The sequence below is a fragment of the Gracilinanus agilis genome, chromosome 5 (genome assembly GCF_016433145.1).
Source record: "Gracilinanus agilis isolate LMUSP501 chromosome 5, AgileGrace, whole genome shotgun sequence".
Taxonomy (NCBI): Eukaryota; Metazoa; Chordata; class Mammalia; order Didelphimorphia; family Didelphidae; genus Gracilinanus; species Gracilinanus agilis.
In genome coordinates, this window is record NC_058134.1 from 228,044,408 (window position 1) to 228,060,926 (window position 16,519).

General features: G+C 38.2%; 1 protein-coding gene across 1 annotated transcript in view; it reads left to right on the forward strand.

Annotated features, from left to right (window-relative positions):
- The window catches only part of WASHC3 (WASH complex subunit 3), a 50,192-nt gene extending 36,257 nt beyond the window's left edge, over positions 1 to 13,935 (forward strand). The window contains exons 6-7 of the mRNA XM_044677852.1: positions 315 to 379; positions 11,616 to 13,935. Of these exons, the coding sequence (XP_044533787.1) occupies positions 315 to 379; positions 11,616 to 11,700 (150 nt within the window). The 3' untranslated portion in view covers positions 11,701 to 13,935. The remainder of the gene's footprint in view (positions 1 to 314; positions 380 to 11,615) is intronic.
- Positions 13,936 to 16,519: the final 2,584 nt, after the last annotated feature.

Consider the following 16,519-nt stretch of genomic DNA (forward strand, 5'->3'; position numbering starts at 1 on the left):
TTTGGAAAGGAAGGAAGGAAGGAAGGAAGGAAGGAAGGAAGGAAGGAAGGAAGGAAGGAAGGAAGGAAGGAAGGAAGGAAGGAAGGAAGGAAAAAGGAAAGAAAAGAAAAGAAGAAAAGAAAAGAAAAAAGGAAAGAAAAGAAAAGAAAAGACACTTGCAATTCCCACAGTAAGAACTCCTGGCTTTATAGAGTTTACTTTTTACCAAAAGTAGACCCGAAGATGTCATGTGGAGTGGATGGCCAAAGTGAGGTGGGAAATTGCATAAGGAGACATTTTTAATGTTGGTGTTCTCTCCCATTTCTACACTTCAGGGTGTTCCTGTAATGGCAATAAGAAACAAAATGATATCTGAAGGACTGGACCCAGATCTTCTTGAGTAAGTAATTTTTCCTATAAAATGCTAATTAGATTCATATTATATGGAGTGAATATATCAGTGATGCTGGAAAAAAGTTTCTTTTCTTCGTTGACTTTTCTGGATGAATAAGCTTCTTTTATCAAATGTCCCTTCCAGTTACTCTTGTAGGATGAGACATTGTTGTATGACCAGTTAAACCACCTTGATCATCTAGGAAGGGGTTTGAGGAGCTCACTGGGAAATAGAGTTGTCAACAGCCACTGGATTTTCCAAAGATATTATGAAGGGAAGGTAGTGCAGGAGAACTACTCGGCTACACTATTGTTTTTCTCCCTTTGCTCTCTTTTTTTTTTGTAGTCTTAATAATACTTGGGAACTTCTCAGATTCCAAGTTTGAAGCCCTTAGAATGCTAAAAACTTAGATTTTTACCATATCCTTGGATGAACCAGATTTAAGAATTAATTGGGTTAGTTATACAGGGGCCTCATAACAATGATTGAAAAAAGGGAAAGAAAAGAAAGCAGAAACAGGTACTGGTTTGTATGAGTTTTATAAAACCTATGTGTTGGTTGTCAGAGATGTGAAAATGTGTGGTGTAGAAATTTTTAACAAGATTGAGACACTTATTAAGTGCCTAGCACTGTGCTAATCACTGGGAATCCCAAGAAAGGGAAAAGACAATCCTTGCCCTCATCTGATCTATTCTGTTCAAAGGAATCTAGCTGCCTCTCACCCTTAGGCTCATATAGTTTATGGGCTTCTTCAGAGCTGCTCAGAATTCTTGTAGAGAGACATTCCTGTTGGAGTTTTGATTCATCTTGGTATTCTGAACTATTTAGCTAGTCATCATTCATATCTTATATCCTGCTGTAACTGTTAGATCTTGGAATTTTGCATGGCTCTTGACTTTACAAGGAGTGGGTGCATATGCTTTAAAAACAAATACAAATGTCTGAATTCTCTGTTATTTCTACCCACCATAATGTGAAATGGAAGACTCAGAAAAAATTCTAACACATTTGGCTCCTGCAATACAGCATTTTCCAAATAACACACAGTTCAAACACTGGCATGTCTCAGTAATTCAGTAATCAAAACTAATTCCATATCTCCACCGAAGCATCACTACAGTATTTAACATTTGTTCTTGGATCTGAATTTTGTGTACACTTTGAAAATTGAAGAGTCAGCTGGTGGCATAGAGCACCCAGCCTGGAATCCCAAGGACCGAAGTTCATATTCAGCTCAGACACCAACTAGCTGTGTCACTTAACTCCCATTGCCTAGCCTTTGTCACTCTTTGCCTTAAAAACCCATATAAAGGGGGCAGCTGGGTAGCTCAGTGGATGGAGAGTCAGACCTAGAGACGGGAGGTCCTGGGTTCAAATCCAGCCTCAGGCACTCCCCAGCTGTGTGACCCTGGTCAAGTCACTTGAACCCCATGGCCCACCCTTACCACTCTTCTACCTAGAAGCCAATACACAGAAGTTAAGGGTTTAAAAAAAAAACCCACATAAAGTATTGATTCTAAGACAGAAACTAAGGGTTTAAAAAAATAGGTAATAAAATTCTGAACTAAAGAGATACTTGTTATGAGGAAGGAGAAGGGGTTGGTGGTAGTAGATATTGTGAAGGCAGAAAGGGTAAGAGTCAGCCACTGATCAGCTGTGTGTATTGAGAGAGACTGAGGTTTCAAGGATGATGCCAAAGTTTCAAACTTGGGAGGTGGGGAAAATGGCCTTGTCATTGGCACAAATTGGGAAATTGGAAAGAGAGGTATGTTTGGGGAGAAAAATTATGAGTTCTGCTTTAGCCATGTTGAATACCAGATAAATGATACAAAAATATCTTTAGAAAGGTAGATTTGAATTCACTTCCTACCTAAATTTGGAACTGTAAGGATCAAACGAGATAATGTGTTTTTAAAAAGACATTTTTATGTATACATTTGTGTGTGTATATATATACATATATACATATAAAACTTGTAATACTTTTTAAAAGCACTTATAACACAATAAATTTAAGGTATCATTATAAGAAAAATCTTCGAATTAATGTAATTCTCATCATGCTTTTTTTCCATCTTAGAATCAATACTAAATTCTGCTTCCAAAGGAGAATTGAAGTAAAGGCTAGACAATGGGGGTCAAGTGACCTGCCCAGGGTCACAGAGCTAGGAAGTGTCTGAGGTCACATTTGAACCCAGGACCTCCTATCTCCAGGCTCAGCTCTCTATCCATTGAGCCACCTAGCTTCCCCTCATGCTATGCTTTTTGACAAGAGTTGTTTTTTAAAATGTGAATGGAATCAGTGTGTCACGATGGCCCTGATTTCTGAACTTATTTTTTAGCCCCTTTTGCCAGTTTTTTTTAATCAAGATTAGTTGAATGTTGGTAATAGCAAACCTTGCAGAGAGGGAAACAAGAATATAGGACTAATGTGCTATATGCATCTACAAATGCATTCAGAAATGGGGCAGTCAGTTTGACCCATAGATTCTAAGCCAGGAAAAAAAATCCTCCCCTTGATGTGTTCATAGGCATGTCAATGAGTGAGAAAGTTGAGAAACATTGGGTAGGAAGATGATTGCCAAGGTTTTAGGGTCGAATTCCAGTAACCATTTAGCTTTTCATAGAGGAAAAACTGTTATTCAACCACAGTCGACAGCCTTGGTCCTGGCCAGCTCTCTCACAAATGCATGCCATTTGTCACAGGGGAGCTTGGGTGAGAGAACATGGATAACTCAGTGCATCTAATCACTACTAGAAAAGCTTCTCACAGTACATTGCACAGCTAGATGTGATGATAAATGGACTCAAACTTTATATTAATGGAGCAGCTTTGACAGTTGGTGAATCATTTTTACATAAAAATTAAAGACCTTGCTTTTGGCAAAGAAGGAGAGATGATAAAGGGTGAGCACCATGTTCCAAATGAAGAAAGTCCCCTTTCTTCTCATCTCTCATTTAGACTTCTTTGTACATAAGAAGCCTCGGCCAAGAACGTTTGGTAGAGATTGTTCTGTTTGTCTTTTTTCTTTAAAAGAATAAACACAAAAGTTTTTATAGCCTAAGGTAGTAAGCATATCTTTACAAACTCATATGATGGCTGGTAGAAACCGTACTGCTCTGCCCACACGAAGGAACAAAAGAACAAAGCTAAGGTTCACAATAAATGTGGTCCAAGAATTCTCTTTGATTGGCTTCTAGAGAAAGAACTACTGAAAATCAAGTGAGAGTGTTGAATTTCAGCCCGAAAACTAAGTCAGCATGACAGTAGGAAGGAGATCTGGCTTTTTTCTTAGAAAAATAATTGCCATGGTATATATCTTACCATACCCTTTTATTTGCTAAGTTGGGTTTGGGGGGAAGTTTTTGACTGAGGATAGAATTTTACAGAAATTTTGGATTTGGGGTGGTTGTTTCTTTTAAGCAAAATTATCTCCTATTTTCACACAATATGAAATTTATTTTATATTCTAGGGAAAAACTAGACCTGGTGTTAATAATATATAAAGGTATATGAAAGGGTATATATTAATGGATATTAAACTGACAGTAAAAGGAAAGAGAAAATGGAAAATTTACATTGGATCTTTTCCAGAACTTAATCTGTTTGAATTATTCATTCAGAAATATAGTATGGATCTTTGTTGTTATTGAAGACATCTCTATTTAAAATGTCGTTTTTCTTATGCTTTCATCTGTTTTCTTAAACTATTGGAGAAAATAGCATATATTGTATGCTTTTCCAGAAGAAGAGATTACTGAAATTGAAATTTGGCAGAGCTTGTTCTTAATCTGGGTTGTTGTGTATCGAATTGGTATGGCCAAAGTGGGGCTATAATTGAATTATTATTACTATGCATTTCAGTAATTGCCTTATTTTAAACCTGTCAGCAAAACCAATTCCATCGATATGACAATAGGAATTAATGTAACTGGGCTCCCAGGAGATCCTCAGATAGCCAATGCAAACTGAGTGCAAGAGTCTTGGTGGTTTGATTTTTCTTCAAGACCACCTATTGAGGTTGGAGAGAACTCAGATGGAATATCACTGTTCTATGAGGATTTCATGTGGTTTTTCTTTTCCATTTCCCTGGTCAGCTTTCTAACTTTCTATAAGTTCGCAGTGCTGCTCAAAGGCTTACCCGGAGGACTTGGGCAGTTCAGCACAAATGAAGTGGGATATGTTCACTGTTAGGGCTGTCTTCCTCCTTTATTGCTATTCTAAAATGTATAATAGGTTTGATGTATAGTTTGAAAAGGATCTGTAATGGTAGTCCTATCACATATTACTTAATAGTATCCTAAAAATTACATTCATAGGCCCCCAAATGATTTTAAAACTACTTTTTAATGGTGCTGGAACAGGCTTTTCAACTGTTTTGAGTTAAGAGGCAGACAGGCACTTTTTTCTTAAACTCTGTGTCTACTTACATAAATATGTTTTCTTATTACAAATGTTCAGATGCTTTCCATGCCCTTAAAATGATTGTAGCTTTCCATTTCAATGCAACAGGAAGATGCTGTCTTTAACAAAGGATTTTAAATTAAAGGAAAAGTTATACCCTCTGTAGTATAACTGCTCTTTTTCCTGTTTTCAGTCCTACTCAAAGACATAGCAGTTCCTTCTTTGAAGATAAATTTAGCCTCATTTAAGAGAATTTGGCCTCAATAAAAAGTTTCAGCTTAGAAATTATCTTTTTAGTTTACTTTATGAATTTTTATGTAATCTGGATTATGGTGATGTTTTCTGCTGCCTAAAAGGGGTATGTAGTGAACTAAATTTTTAAATCCTGTAGCTAAACATAAAGTGGAGAAATCGATTGGCATATACACATATGATGATGCATTGATGATTGAGCCCATAACTACATGAATTTTAGAGATTTCACTGATATATTCATTCCTTGTGGTGAATGTCATTCAAGTATTTAAAATATACAACGCAACTAAATATGGCATCGTTGTTTCTAGATTTTAGCAGGAAGGTTGTTGTGGTTTGTTTTTTTATCTGAATTTAAACATGATGAGGGAGGAACTTGACTTTAGCATACTGGTTCAACGTAGTAAATGCCTTGAAGAAGATTTTCATCCTATTATAAGAAGTTTTAAATGTAGTATTAATGTATGGAATCAAGATTAAGGTATAGAATATGATTTTCAGTTCAACATATGTTTAATGCTCCAATGTTACTGCTCATTATTCTGAAATTTAAAAAGCAAGATTCCTTTCCCCTTGAGTATGATATTAATAGAGACATAGGCTAAAAAATGCCTTAAAAGTTTTTACTTTGGGATTATCTTTTTTAATACCCAAAGCAAGCACAGGGGCTAGAAATAAAGATTAAAGATTCAGGCAGGTGAACCTAACCCAAACTTAGATGTGCGTGTGTGTGTGTGTGTGTGTGTGTGTGTGTGTGTGTGTGTGTGTGTGTTGGAAGAAAAGTGATTTCTTTCCTTCAATGATTTCCTGTCCTTTATGTTTCTCATGCCTTTTTCTCCTATTCTCAAACTCTTAACCTGTTCTGATTTTATATTATTTTGAAAATAATTTTTAAATATGTTCATTTTTATTTGTTAGGACTGTCTTAGATGGGGATTTAATTTTGACATGTCTCATAATTGAAAAATGGAATATTCTGTTATCTCTGTCCTTTTGCCAGAAACTTGCCTTTTTTTTTTTTTTCAAATTAAATTGTAATCAGTAAGAAAGTAATTATATGGTCTAAGGAGAGCCAGGAGAAAAAATATACCTGCTACTTCCAGTCTTTTGGCCAATTTTTATTTGGCAACTGTGCCTGCCCCAGATGTGTAAGCCTCATATATTGCTATGTTACCTTAGAATCCACTCATAGTTGTGGCTTATTCTAGCTGATTATTAATATCCTGTGCAAATGGAACATAGATTAGAACCTGAGAAATTGTCCTATATAGATGCTATTGCTCCTATAAACTCCTAAGTGTCCAAAAGTGAAGCAGATGGTCATAGAAGGCTAGTGGATCCCCCTTTAGTGGAGGTCTTCAGGTAGGGGACTGAAGACTGCTTGCTGGGGACATTGTAAAGGGCATTAGTGTTCAGGGCCCTGCTAGACTAGTGGAGCTCCAACATGCCTTCAAACACTGAAATTCTGTGAGTCCTAATGTATGGTTTGCTATTTGGGCAGTCATTCAATAAATTCTATTAAGTAGGGCAGCTGGGTAGCGCCGTGGATTGAGAACCAGGAATAGAGATGGGAAATTCTGGCTTCAAATGGGGCCTCAGATACTTCCTAGCCATGTGATCCCAGACAAGTCACTTAACCCCCATAGCTTAGCCCTTGCTGCCTTCTGCCTTAGAACCAATACATAGTATTGATTCTAAGATGGAAGGTGAGGGTTTAAAAAAAATAAAATCTAGTAAACACCTACTATGTGTCAGGCCCAGGCAGCTAAGTGGAGCAGTGGATAGCCTCAAGATAGGGTCAAGATAGGGTCAAGAAGACTCATCTTCCTGAGTTCAAATTTGTCCTTGGCCACTTACTAGCTATGTGACCCTGGGCAAGTCACTTCACCCTGTTTGCCTCATTTTCTTCATTATAAGGTGAGCTAGAGAAAAAAAATGGCAAACCACTCCAGGATCTTTGCCAAGAAAAAACCAAATGGGGTCACCAAGAGTTAGACAGGACTCAACAACAGCAAAAATGTGTCAGGCACCTTGCTAAGTGCTGGGGATCCAAACAAAGACAAAAATGCTATCACTGACCTCCAAAAGCGATATTCCAGAATATCTTCCAAAAACATGAAACATCAAATGAGCTTATATTTGAAAGCCCTGGAGCACTGCCAGTGTTGTTCTGTTTTGTAGCATACCCGATATGAAGGTATAATGAATAAATCACTGAATTTGTAATGAAAAGACCTGTATTGAAAACTCATCCACATAGTTACATACTACTCCTATAACTTGAATAACTTTGGACAAAACTCCCTCCTGGGCCTCAGTTTTTCTCATCAATAGAATATGAAGGGATTGGACTACTAGGAGATCTCTAAAGCCATTTCCTGTATCAGTTCCTGTGGAACTGAATTTTTAGGTAGTAGATAAGGATGCTAGGGAAAGACTGGATTATCCTCAGGGCAAGCTTCTCCAAGAGATAGGAGAGGATAAGATCCTGGGCACAAAGAGGGTGCTTTAAGTTAATTAATTAATTGATTGATTTTGTTTGTGTTTTTTTTCCCCATAGTTACATGATTCCTGTTCTTTCCCTCCCCTCCTCACACACCCCTCCTGTGGCTAATGAGCAGTTCCACTGGGTTTTACATATGTCATTGATCAAGACCTATTTCCATATTACTAATTGCATTGGGGTGATCATTTAGAGCAGTGATTCCCAAAGTGGGCACTACCGCCCCCTGGTGGGTGCTGCAGCAATCCAGGGAAACGGTGATGGCCACAGGGGCATTTATCTTTGTAAGAGGGAGATTTTGTTATTTTATAGGTATATATTTAAAGTGTAGCCGCCAGGAATCAATAATTCAGATTGATTCCATAATTAAAATAGACCCAAGTTGAAGAGATAGTGTCTCTTGTCACTTCCTGTAGGTCCACCTCTAATTCAAGTGGACAAATGGCAGCCTCTACACTGATTTGGACTGCCCAAAGGGCAGTCCCTTGTTCTTGATTTATTACTTATTGTCACGTGTGGGTAACTCGTCTCCCCTCCCCACTAAGGGAGGTGGGGATGATATCATCTCTATGCCTAGGGTAAATAGAGTTTTGACTATGAATGGGCTAGAGCTAATTCTATTTACACATCTTTCCTATTAATGGCTATTAAATTTTTTAAATTAATTTCCAGGGGGCTAAGTAATATTTTTTCTGGAGAGGGGGCGGTAGGCCAAAAAAGTTTGGGAACCACTGATTTAGAGTCTACAAGTCATGTCCCCATCGACCCATGTAATCAAGCAGTTGTTTTTCTTCTATGTTTCTGCTCCCACAGTTCTTTCTCTGGATATGAATAGCTTTCTTTCTCATAAGTCCCTCAAAATTGTCCTGGATCATTGCATTGTGCTGGTAGAGAAGTCCATTACATTGGATTGTACCACAGTGTGTCAGTCTCTATGTACAATATTCTTCTGGCTCTGCTCCTTTCACTCTGCATCAAATTCCTGGAGGTCTTTCCAGTTCACATGGAATTCCTCCAGTTTATTATTCCTTTGAGCACAATAGTATTCCATCACCAACATATACTACAATTTGTTCAGCCATTCCCCAATCGAAGGGCATCCCCTCATTTTCCAGTTTTTTGCCACCACAAAGAGCACAGCTATAAATATTTTCATGCAAGTCTGTTTATCTATGATCTCTTTGGGGTATAAACCCAGCCATGGTATGGCTGGATCAAAAGTCAGGCAGTCTTTTAAAGCCCTTTGAGTATAGTAAAGAGGGCACTTTAGTTTGACAAGAAAAAGGGACATAAGCCCCTTCCAAGACTGGAACAAAGGAGGTGATAATAGGTGAAATAGGGAAAGAAAAGGGAATGCATGATGGATGGCCTCAATTATCTGAGTAAAGCAGGAGGTACATTCACTATTGAAAACCTGATAGTCAAGTGATAGTGAATAATGAAAGGTTTGGGTTAAATCTGACCTCAGATACTTCCAAGCCCTGTGATATTAGAACTCTCTGATCCCCAGTTTCCTTATCTGTAAAATGAGGAGAATAATAGTATGTACCTCAGAGGGGTATTCTGAAGAGAAATTAACTTATTGAATAAGGCATTTTGTAAATAACTCTTTGAATATCAGATAGTATTATTTTAGCATTAATTTGAGGGGAAACCAATTGGTAAAATTAACAAGGCTTCCTCCAGTAAAGTCTAGACTAAGCATCTTGGGATGAGTAGCAAAAGTGACAGGTAGTGGGAGTGACCCAAGGAGCGGAATTGGCAGGGCGTGAGTGGCAGAAGGACAAGGGGGAAGGGATTCAAGGGTCAGAGATGTTGCATAAGTAAACTCATGAACTGTCAGGTGGAGACTTTGGGGCACAGTGAAACCAGAAGAGGAAGTGCTGCAGCCAGAGAACAAGAAGTGGAAGGAGTGGTGTGGTAAGGAAGACGACTTCAGGGGAATGAGGCAGTAGAATGGAGAGGCAGGCAGAGAAATAAGATCCGAGATGGGGAATTTCAGAGTTCACAGAGATGGAACCATTTGGACTAATGGGTAAGCTGGAAGATGTAGAGAAAATAGACATCACGGGGATCAATGATCGGGAGGCCCGGGTGTTACACAGAATATCCACTCAAATTTTGACACTTCCAAGCAGAATGGTAGCAGCCAGGGCCAAGAAGAAAGCAATGAGCCTTAAATTAATTACCTTAATTAAATTAAATACCTTTGAAAAAAGGAGGGAAGATATCTTGGGTAAAAGAAGAAAGCAAGGAGCTCAGTAAGATGATCTCAGCAAATGCAGTGAACAGTCCAAAAGGAGAAACTGCTGAGGATGGAAGCAGTGGGCAGGGCACCATCTGAAAGTGGCAGCAAACAGCAGAACCTGTACTGGCATAGCCCCTGGCATATTGTGCAATCAACCAATCATTAAACATGTATTAAGCACCTGCTAAGTGCTAGGGATTCAAAAAGAGGTCAAAGACATCCCTGCCCTCAAGAAGCTTACAATGTACTGGGGGAGATATATTCAAACAAGCTATCTTATCTGCAGAATAAAAAGAAAATAATTAACAGAGGGAAGGTGCTAGAATGAAGAATGACTGGGAAGGGCTTCCTGTAGAAGGTAAGCTTTTAGTAAGGACCTAAAGGAAACCAATGCCTGGAAATAGGGGCTCTAGATGAGGTTTTCCAAAGAAGTCCAGGCTTCTGTGAGCTCCTCAAAGGAAAGAGGGGAATTGACTGGAGGCACTAAGACTGAGAAGCAAGGAGCCTGAAGCAACTTTTAGGAAGAAATGAAAACTGAGTTTCTCTTGCCTAGAAATTGGGTCATTGTGTATTATACCCTTTCCACCCTACTTGCTGGCCCCCTCACCCAGAAACATTCTCCTCTGTCCTTGCTTAACTTTACCAGCCTAATGAAGATATATAGATTTTGCCATCACAATGCCAGGACCAACTAAGCAGTACATTGGGCCAGCCTCTGCTGCTGTTATCATGGCCTTTTAAAAATATCACAACTGACTAAGCTCATCTGCAAGAACGTTTATGTCCTGGAGGAGCTCCAGGCAAACTGGAGAGATCTCCAGGAACTGATGCAGAGTGAAAGGAGCAGAACCAGAAGAACATTGTACACAGAGACTGATATACTGTGGTAAAATTGAATGTAATGGACCTCTGTACTAGCAGCAATGCAATGACTCAGGTCAGCTCTGAGGGATTTATGGTAAAGATGCTACCCACATTCAGAGGAAGAACTGCAGGAGAGGAAACATATAAGAAAAACAACTGCTTGATCGCATGGGTTGGGGTGGACATGATTGGGGATGTGGACTCGAAACTACCACACCAATGCAACTACCAACAATTTGGAAATTGGTCTTGATCAAGGACACATGTTACAAGCAGTGGAAATGTGCATCGGTCATGGGTGAGGGGAGAGCGGGGGTGAAGGGGAAAGTAGGGGCATGAAGCATGTAATCAGGTTAAAAATGAATATTAATAAATGTATAAAAAGAAAAAAAAAGAACGCTTATGTCTTTCTATCGTAGTGTCCCTGTGACATTTTTTCCGTGCTCTGCCTAGAGGGTTTTCTCTTTCCTCACCCACTTAGCATCTTCGTTATATATGTCTCCTCAAGGCTTCTCTGAATTTGCTGTCCATCCTAAAGCCAGTCTACCACGTTCCCCAAATACCTCGCTTTCCCTTCTCTTGTACCTCTCCCTCTCTTGGAACCTCCTGGCATTGAGCACTCGCCCTGCCAGCCCCTACTGCTCCCATCTCTGTCTGCAACCCGGTCTCCATGGCAATGGGAGGCCGAAAGTGCTGAGGCAGCGATCTATGGCAGGACTGGCTAGAGAAAGTCGGATGCGTGGGTTCTACAGGAATTGTACTTAATCCCTGGGATGCAGAAGGTGCCAGACAGGACAGCTCTGTGCTAGTAGAGGAGGAGACTCCCACAATTAAGCCCAGCAGACTTGGCAGCCTTGCTACTAGAAATATTGTATTTTAAGATGAATTTCATTTACAGTTAGTAAGTTCTTTGCTCAACTGGAAAATGTGTTAAAAAAAATTTTTTTTCCCCCTTTTTCGCTTTCAGGAAGCCAGATGCTCCAGTGCCTGATGGGGAAGGTGACGCAAATGCCAAAGAGAGTTCAGATAGTGAATCTTCTTTTAGTGACTGAACTTCATGTTGACCTCATAGGATCCATATATCTATATGATACACATATATATAGGAGGAGGGATGTTTACAGCTTGGATGCTAAGGTGAAATCCATTATACTGAAGGATTACAACTTTCAGAGATCACCTCGCTAACAAAATATTTACTAGACTAAGACTTCCAGCTCTTCAGAATGGCTTCTGATCACAAGTTGAAAAAAACATTATCCAGGAATCATCTTAATTCGTGAAAATTTTCTGTAATGACTAACTTGAATTTTGTCTGAACCATGAAGGAATTAATCACCAGCCACATAATTGGCCAAAAATTATTTCTGTGTTTTAAAAATCCAGAGGGCTTTTTATTATCATGGTAGATGAGTAACTTGACAAAGTGCACCTTATTGCTACATGGAAGTACCTATAACCCCAATGCACCCAAACAAGCAAAAATTGAGTAGCCTAATTAAAATAAAGCATAATGGCATTACAAGCATTAAGCTGTCGAACTGGAATGATACAATATAAGTCAAAAGACAAAACCCATTTACTTTAATAGCAGGTAATACACTTCCTAATTAGCTCTACCCAACTTGGTTAAATTGATGAGAATCTTGGTACTAATCATTTTAGCATGAAAATGTTCACATGAGTTCACTTCCATAAGATTTACTGAATAATTTTCTGACTAAAAGACAACACAATTAAAAATATCCAAATTACATACAATGATGTCAAGATACAGTTGCAAATATGGCCCTCTTCCTGTTTACTAGTGCACAGCACTTGGTCATTGTATAATAATAATCAGGGTCAGAGATAATGGTCAACACTGGCTGGGAACACAGTGTCCTCTTGAATGGAATCAATCAGCAACTGCGTTACCCCTTATGACTGCCTGCTCAAAAAGAGCAGTTAATTTGCACACACTATAGGAACCTCTCACTTTTAGAGACAATCCTCTATAAAGAATGGTGCACACAAGGGATTGCTTAAGGAATCTCTAAAACATTGGTTACGTGGAGAAATTGAGAACCTTATTGGATGGTGCTATTTCCCAGTCACTGAATTAACCTAAATTTACGGTTTTACTCTAGAAGAACAGAATCATTCTAGTTCTCCTTGGAACTGAGGATGGATTTGATGCTAAGCCATACTTAAGACTTCCAGAATTTTTCTATTCGAAATTTTCTATTTGAAAATTTATTTTTTAACAATCTACCCCAAATGAGCCCAGGATTAACAATTAATAAATCTATATCTTTATAGTCTGTTGCAATTGTGATATAATTTTTAAATGTTTCCCTTAACACACTCCACTGAGTTTCCTCATATCCACAAACAGAATATAGCTTGTATTAAAGGATGAATGGTGTCCACGTGCTCTTATAAGGCATCACCCAAGCAGCACCATGTAGTAAAACTGCTCTGTTTCTGAACAGGTTGCTCAAAATAGCACGCTTGATCTCCAGAGTTCACAAAGTGCAGAAATGCCCACATTTTAATCTCATATAGCAGCAGCTACTCTACTGCCAGTCATTAAAAAGGACGTATGTATGCATATGGATTGCCTTCTTTTTCTTCAAATGTTAATAATCTAAAGGATAAGAATGAAGGACATAGTGATGGCTGCCTCAGTCTTCGTAGGTTGAACAAGCAGCTAATAAACCTTGATGGAATCGATTGACCTCATATTGCCTTTCTCTGCCCTCCCACAAGCAGTAGTATTTCTCTAGATCTTATTAAACACTTTGACGTGAATTGACGGTGAAGACTAGAATGGAAGCTAACAAACTTACTTTTATGATGTGCTATAAAATGGGCTCAAAATCCCAGCTCTGTTTCTTACTTTCTTTGTGATCTTGGGCAAGTCAGCTAACCTTTCTCCATTTGTCAAAGGAAAGCGTTGAGCTGGTTGATAACCGAAGTCCCTTCAACTTTAAATCATCAAATCTCAATATAATACCTATTTTTGCTACATAGTTAATCTTGTTAGTACCTTTCCAGCAGTAAACAATCTTTACAAATGGGAATAACTATTTTCAGCACATGAACATCATCTCGGTCCAATTTTCTTACAGGCGAAGCAATGAATGCCAAGAAAGGTTAAAGTGACTTGCTTAAGAAATTAAAAATTATTTCATTCATGTAAACGAAAAAATGCTTACCTTGGCCATTATATTCTTATGTATTAAAATGCTAGTCCTTTGTAAGAATATATAAAATAGATTTTAATAATCTTATTAAACTTGCCTTTTGTAAACTACCATGTTGATTCCTTTGAGATGAAAACCTGGTCAAATTATTTTCAGAATTCTCTTAAGGATATTCTACCATCTATTTCACTTTGCTCCTTCACTTTCTCACTTCAACAAAAATTATGCTGTGTTGCAGTAACCAGTTATTTCTCCAAAAGCAGTAGTTCAAAGCAGAAGATGGCCTACATGCCCTCAACTATCCCTCCTTTGTCTTCAGGTGGCAAGAAAGTTTCTGGCAACATTGATTATACTTTGTTTTACTTTCATTCAGGTTTTAGAAATCCCCTCAAGAGTTCATCATGATTATTTCTTAAGAAGATGAATCTTTAAAATAAAATAAAATAAGAAAGGGCTTTATCAGTTCTGTTGTTAGTCAGCTAAGCTCTAAGAGCTAAGCCAGTGCAGGGATTATTAATCAAGGTTGACATAACCTATTTCAGGAACATCATGGGAATTTATAGAAGAATAAAAAATTGAAAGGCTCTAAGAACATTTAATTATGCCATAGGTAGGACCCTTTAGAGGTAAACTGTCACACTCAGAGCCCCTCTGGTAAAATGCTAGCCCCTATTAACATCCTTTATGGAGGCTGCCCAGTATCCCTTCCTAATTCCAGTGTTGAATGACTCTTCAGAAATATTACAGAATAGAAAGGCATTGTGTTTAATATGAATCCCTTTATGCTTCAGCTAAAGCCCTTTTCCTTACAAAATTGGACTAGATGACCTCTGAGATCCCTTCCTAATCTAAATCTACAATCCAAATAATTTCTACACTGTTCATTGGGGCAAAGCAGTACTTCATGAATATCAGATGAAATAGGTCTTGACTTCATATAAGGAAAATTTTTCTTAAATTAGAGCTAAAAGTAAAGAAATTACAATTAAAAACTGTTTTCCATTTTTCTTTAATATTCCATTAGTATTAATATTCCATTAGTAGACATCTTCAGGAAAAGGCTGGAGGCCCTCTCATTGAGGAGGTTGTAGAGATGGTACCTGTACAGCTTTGAGTAGGACTGGATACTTTCTGAGACCCTTCCATCTCTGACATCCAGATCCAGATAGGCAATGAGGAAATGACTTTTCCTCTTTTCTTTGGAAAGATGAGGGTTTATGGGTGAAAAATAGTATGTACTTTCTTGTGGCTTTATTGGCCAATTTTGCTTAGTAGTTTTTTGTAACATGGGAAGGCTGGTTTGGTGGGTAGAGAGTTGGGGAAATATCAAGGAATGGCTCTAATAGAAAAATAGAAAACAGAGAGAGCTAGGTGGAAAAGTAGATAGAATGCCAGGCCTGGAATCAGGAAGATTCAAATCTGACCTCAGACATTAACTAGTTGAGTGACCCTGGGCAAGTCACTTAACTATGTTTGCCTCAGTTTCCTCATCTATGAAATGAGCTGGGGAAGGAAATGGCAAATGACTCCAGTATCTCTGCCAGATAAATATACCCCAAATAAGGTAAAAAAAAATGGACATGGATGAAAAATAACTGCTTCCCTTTTTCTTTCATTCTTCCTTTCTTAAAAAAGAAAAAATTAAAAACAGTTTTTAATCATAACTTCTTTCATTTCTAATTAACTAATAAATCCATGAGAAATTAATCATTGGAAGCAAAACCTCAAGGATCTGTGATATTGTTGTTAGAGACTCCCTCCACTCATTAACCTCTCTGCAACTTCACAAATGGGTTTTTGTAATATGGACTTATTTAAGTTCACCTATATATTAAATGGTCATTTGACGAAAGATTTGGATCCTTTCATTATTCATTCATAGGAGGATTGGAGGGAAATTGATTAAGGTGTTATAGATGTAAGCTTCCAAATATGGAGGCCATCTCTTCCACCAAGAAGGGGTACTCACCCTGGCTCACCCCTAGCCAGAGTATCCCCACTATCAGGAAGAGATCTTTATTTAAGAACCACATTTTACCTAATTTGAAAAACTTAAGACCTCTGAATCAAAGCAGTGACCAACCACAATGCTAGAAGGCCATAATGCTACCCACCTTGTACCAGAAAGGCAATAGATTCAACATTCATTTCTGGACAATGAGGGAATTTGTTTTTGCTTAGGTATGCATATTTGTAACAAGGTTTGGTTTTTCTTTTTTTTCCTCAGTGGGAAGGAAGCAGAAAAAAGAAAGGTTTAGGGATAGGGTCCCCCCTCCCCTTAAAAAAGAAAGAAGGTCCTCAAAATGGTTTTTATGCACAGCAGAGAACAGAAGAAAGGCCAGAAAGAATCACAAATAGGCAAGACAACTTGGAAAGTTACATGTTGAATTTGTTATATTCTTGAAAAGAAAAGCAAGTTGCACGTAATTAGAGATCACAGTGTCTGACAATCTTCTTTTTCCACTCTACTATGAATATGGAAATTCTCATTTTACTTGGTATTTATTAAATTCCAAATAAAACATCAATTCCTAAGGAGAAGAAAAGGAAAAGGAAGAGCAACAACAAGATCAGAAGACTACGAAGAAACAGGTACTCATTGCTGGTTGTGAATGGAATACTGTGCTGTTGGAGGAGAGGACCAGCAGTGGTCTAGTCAAAGTAGAGAGTAGTACATGAGGAC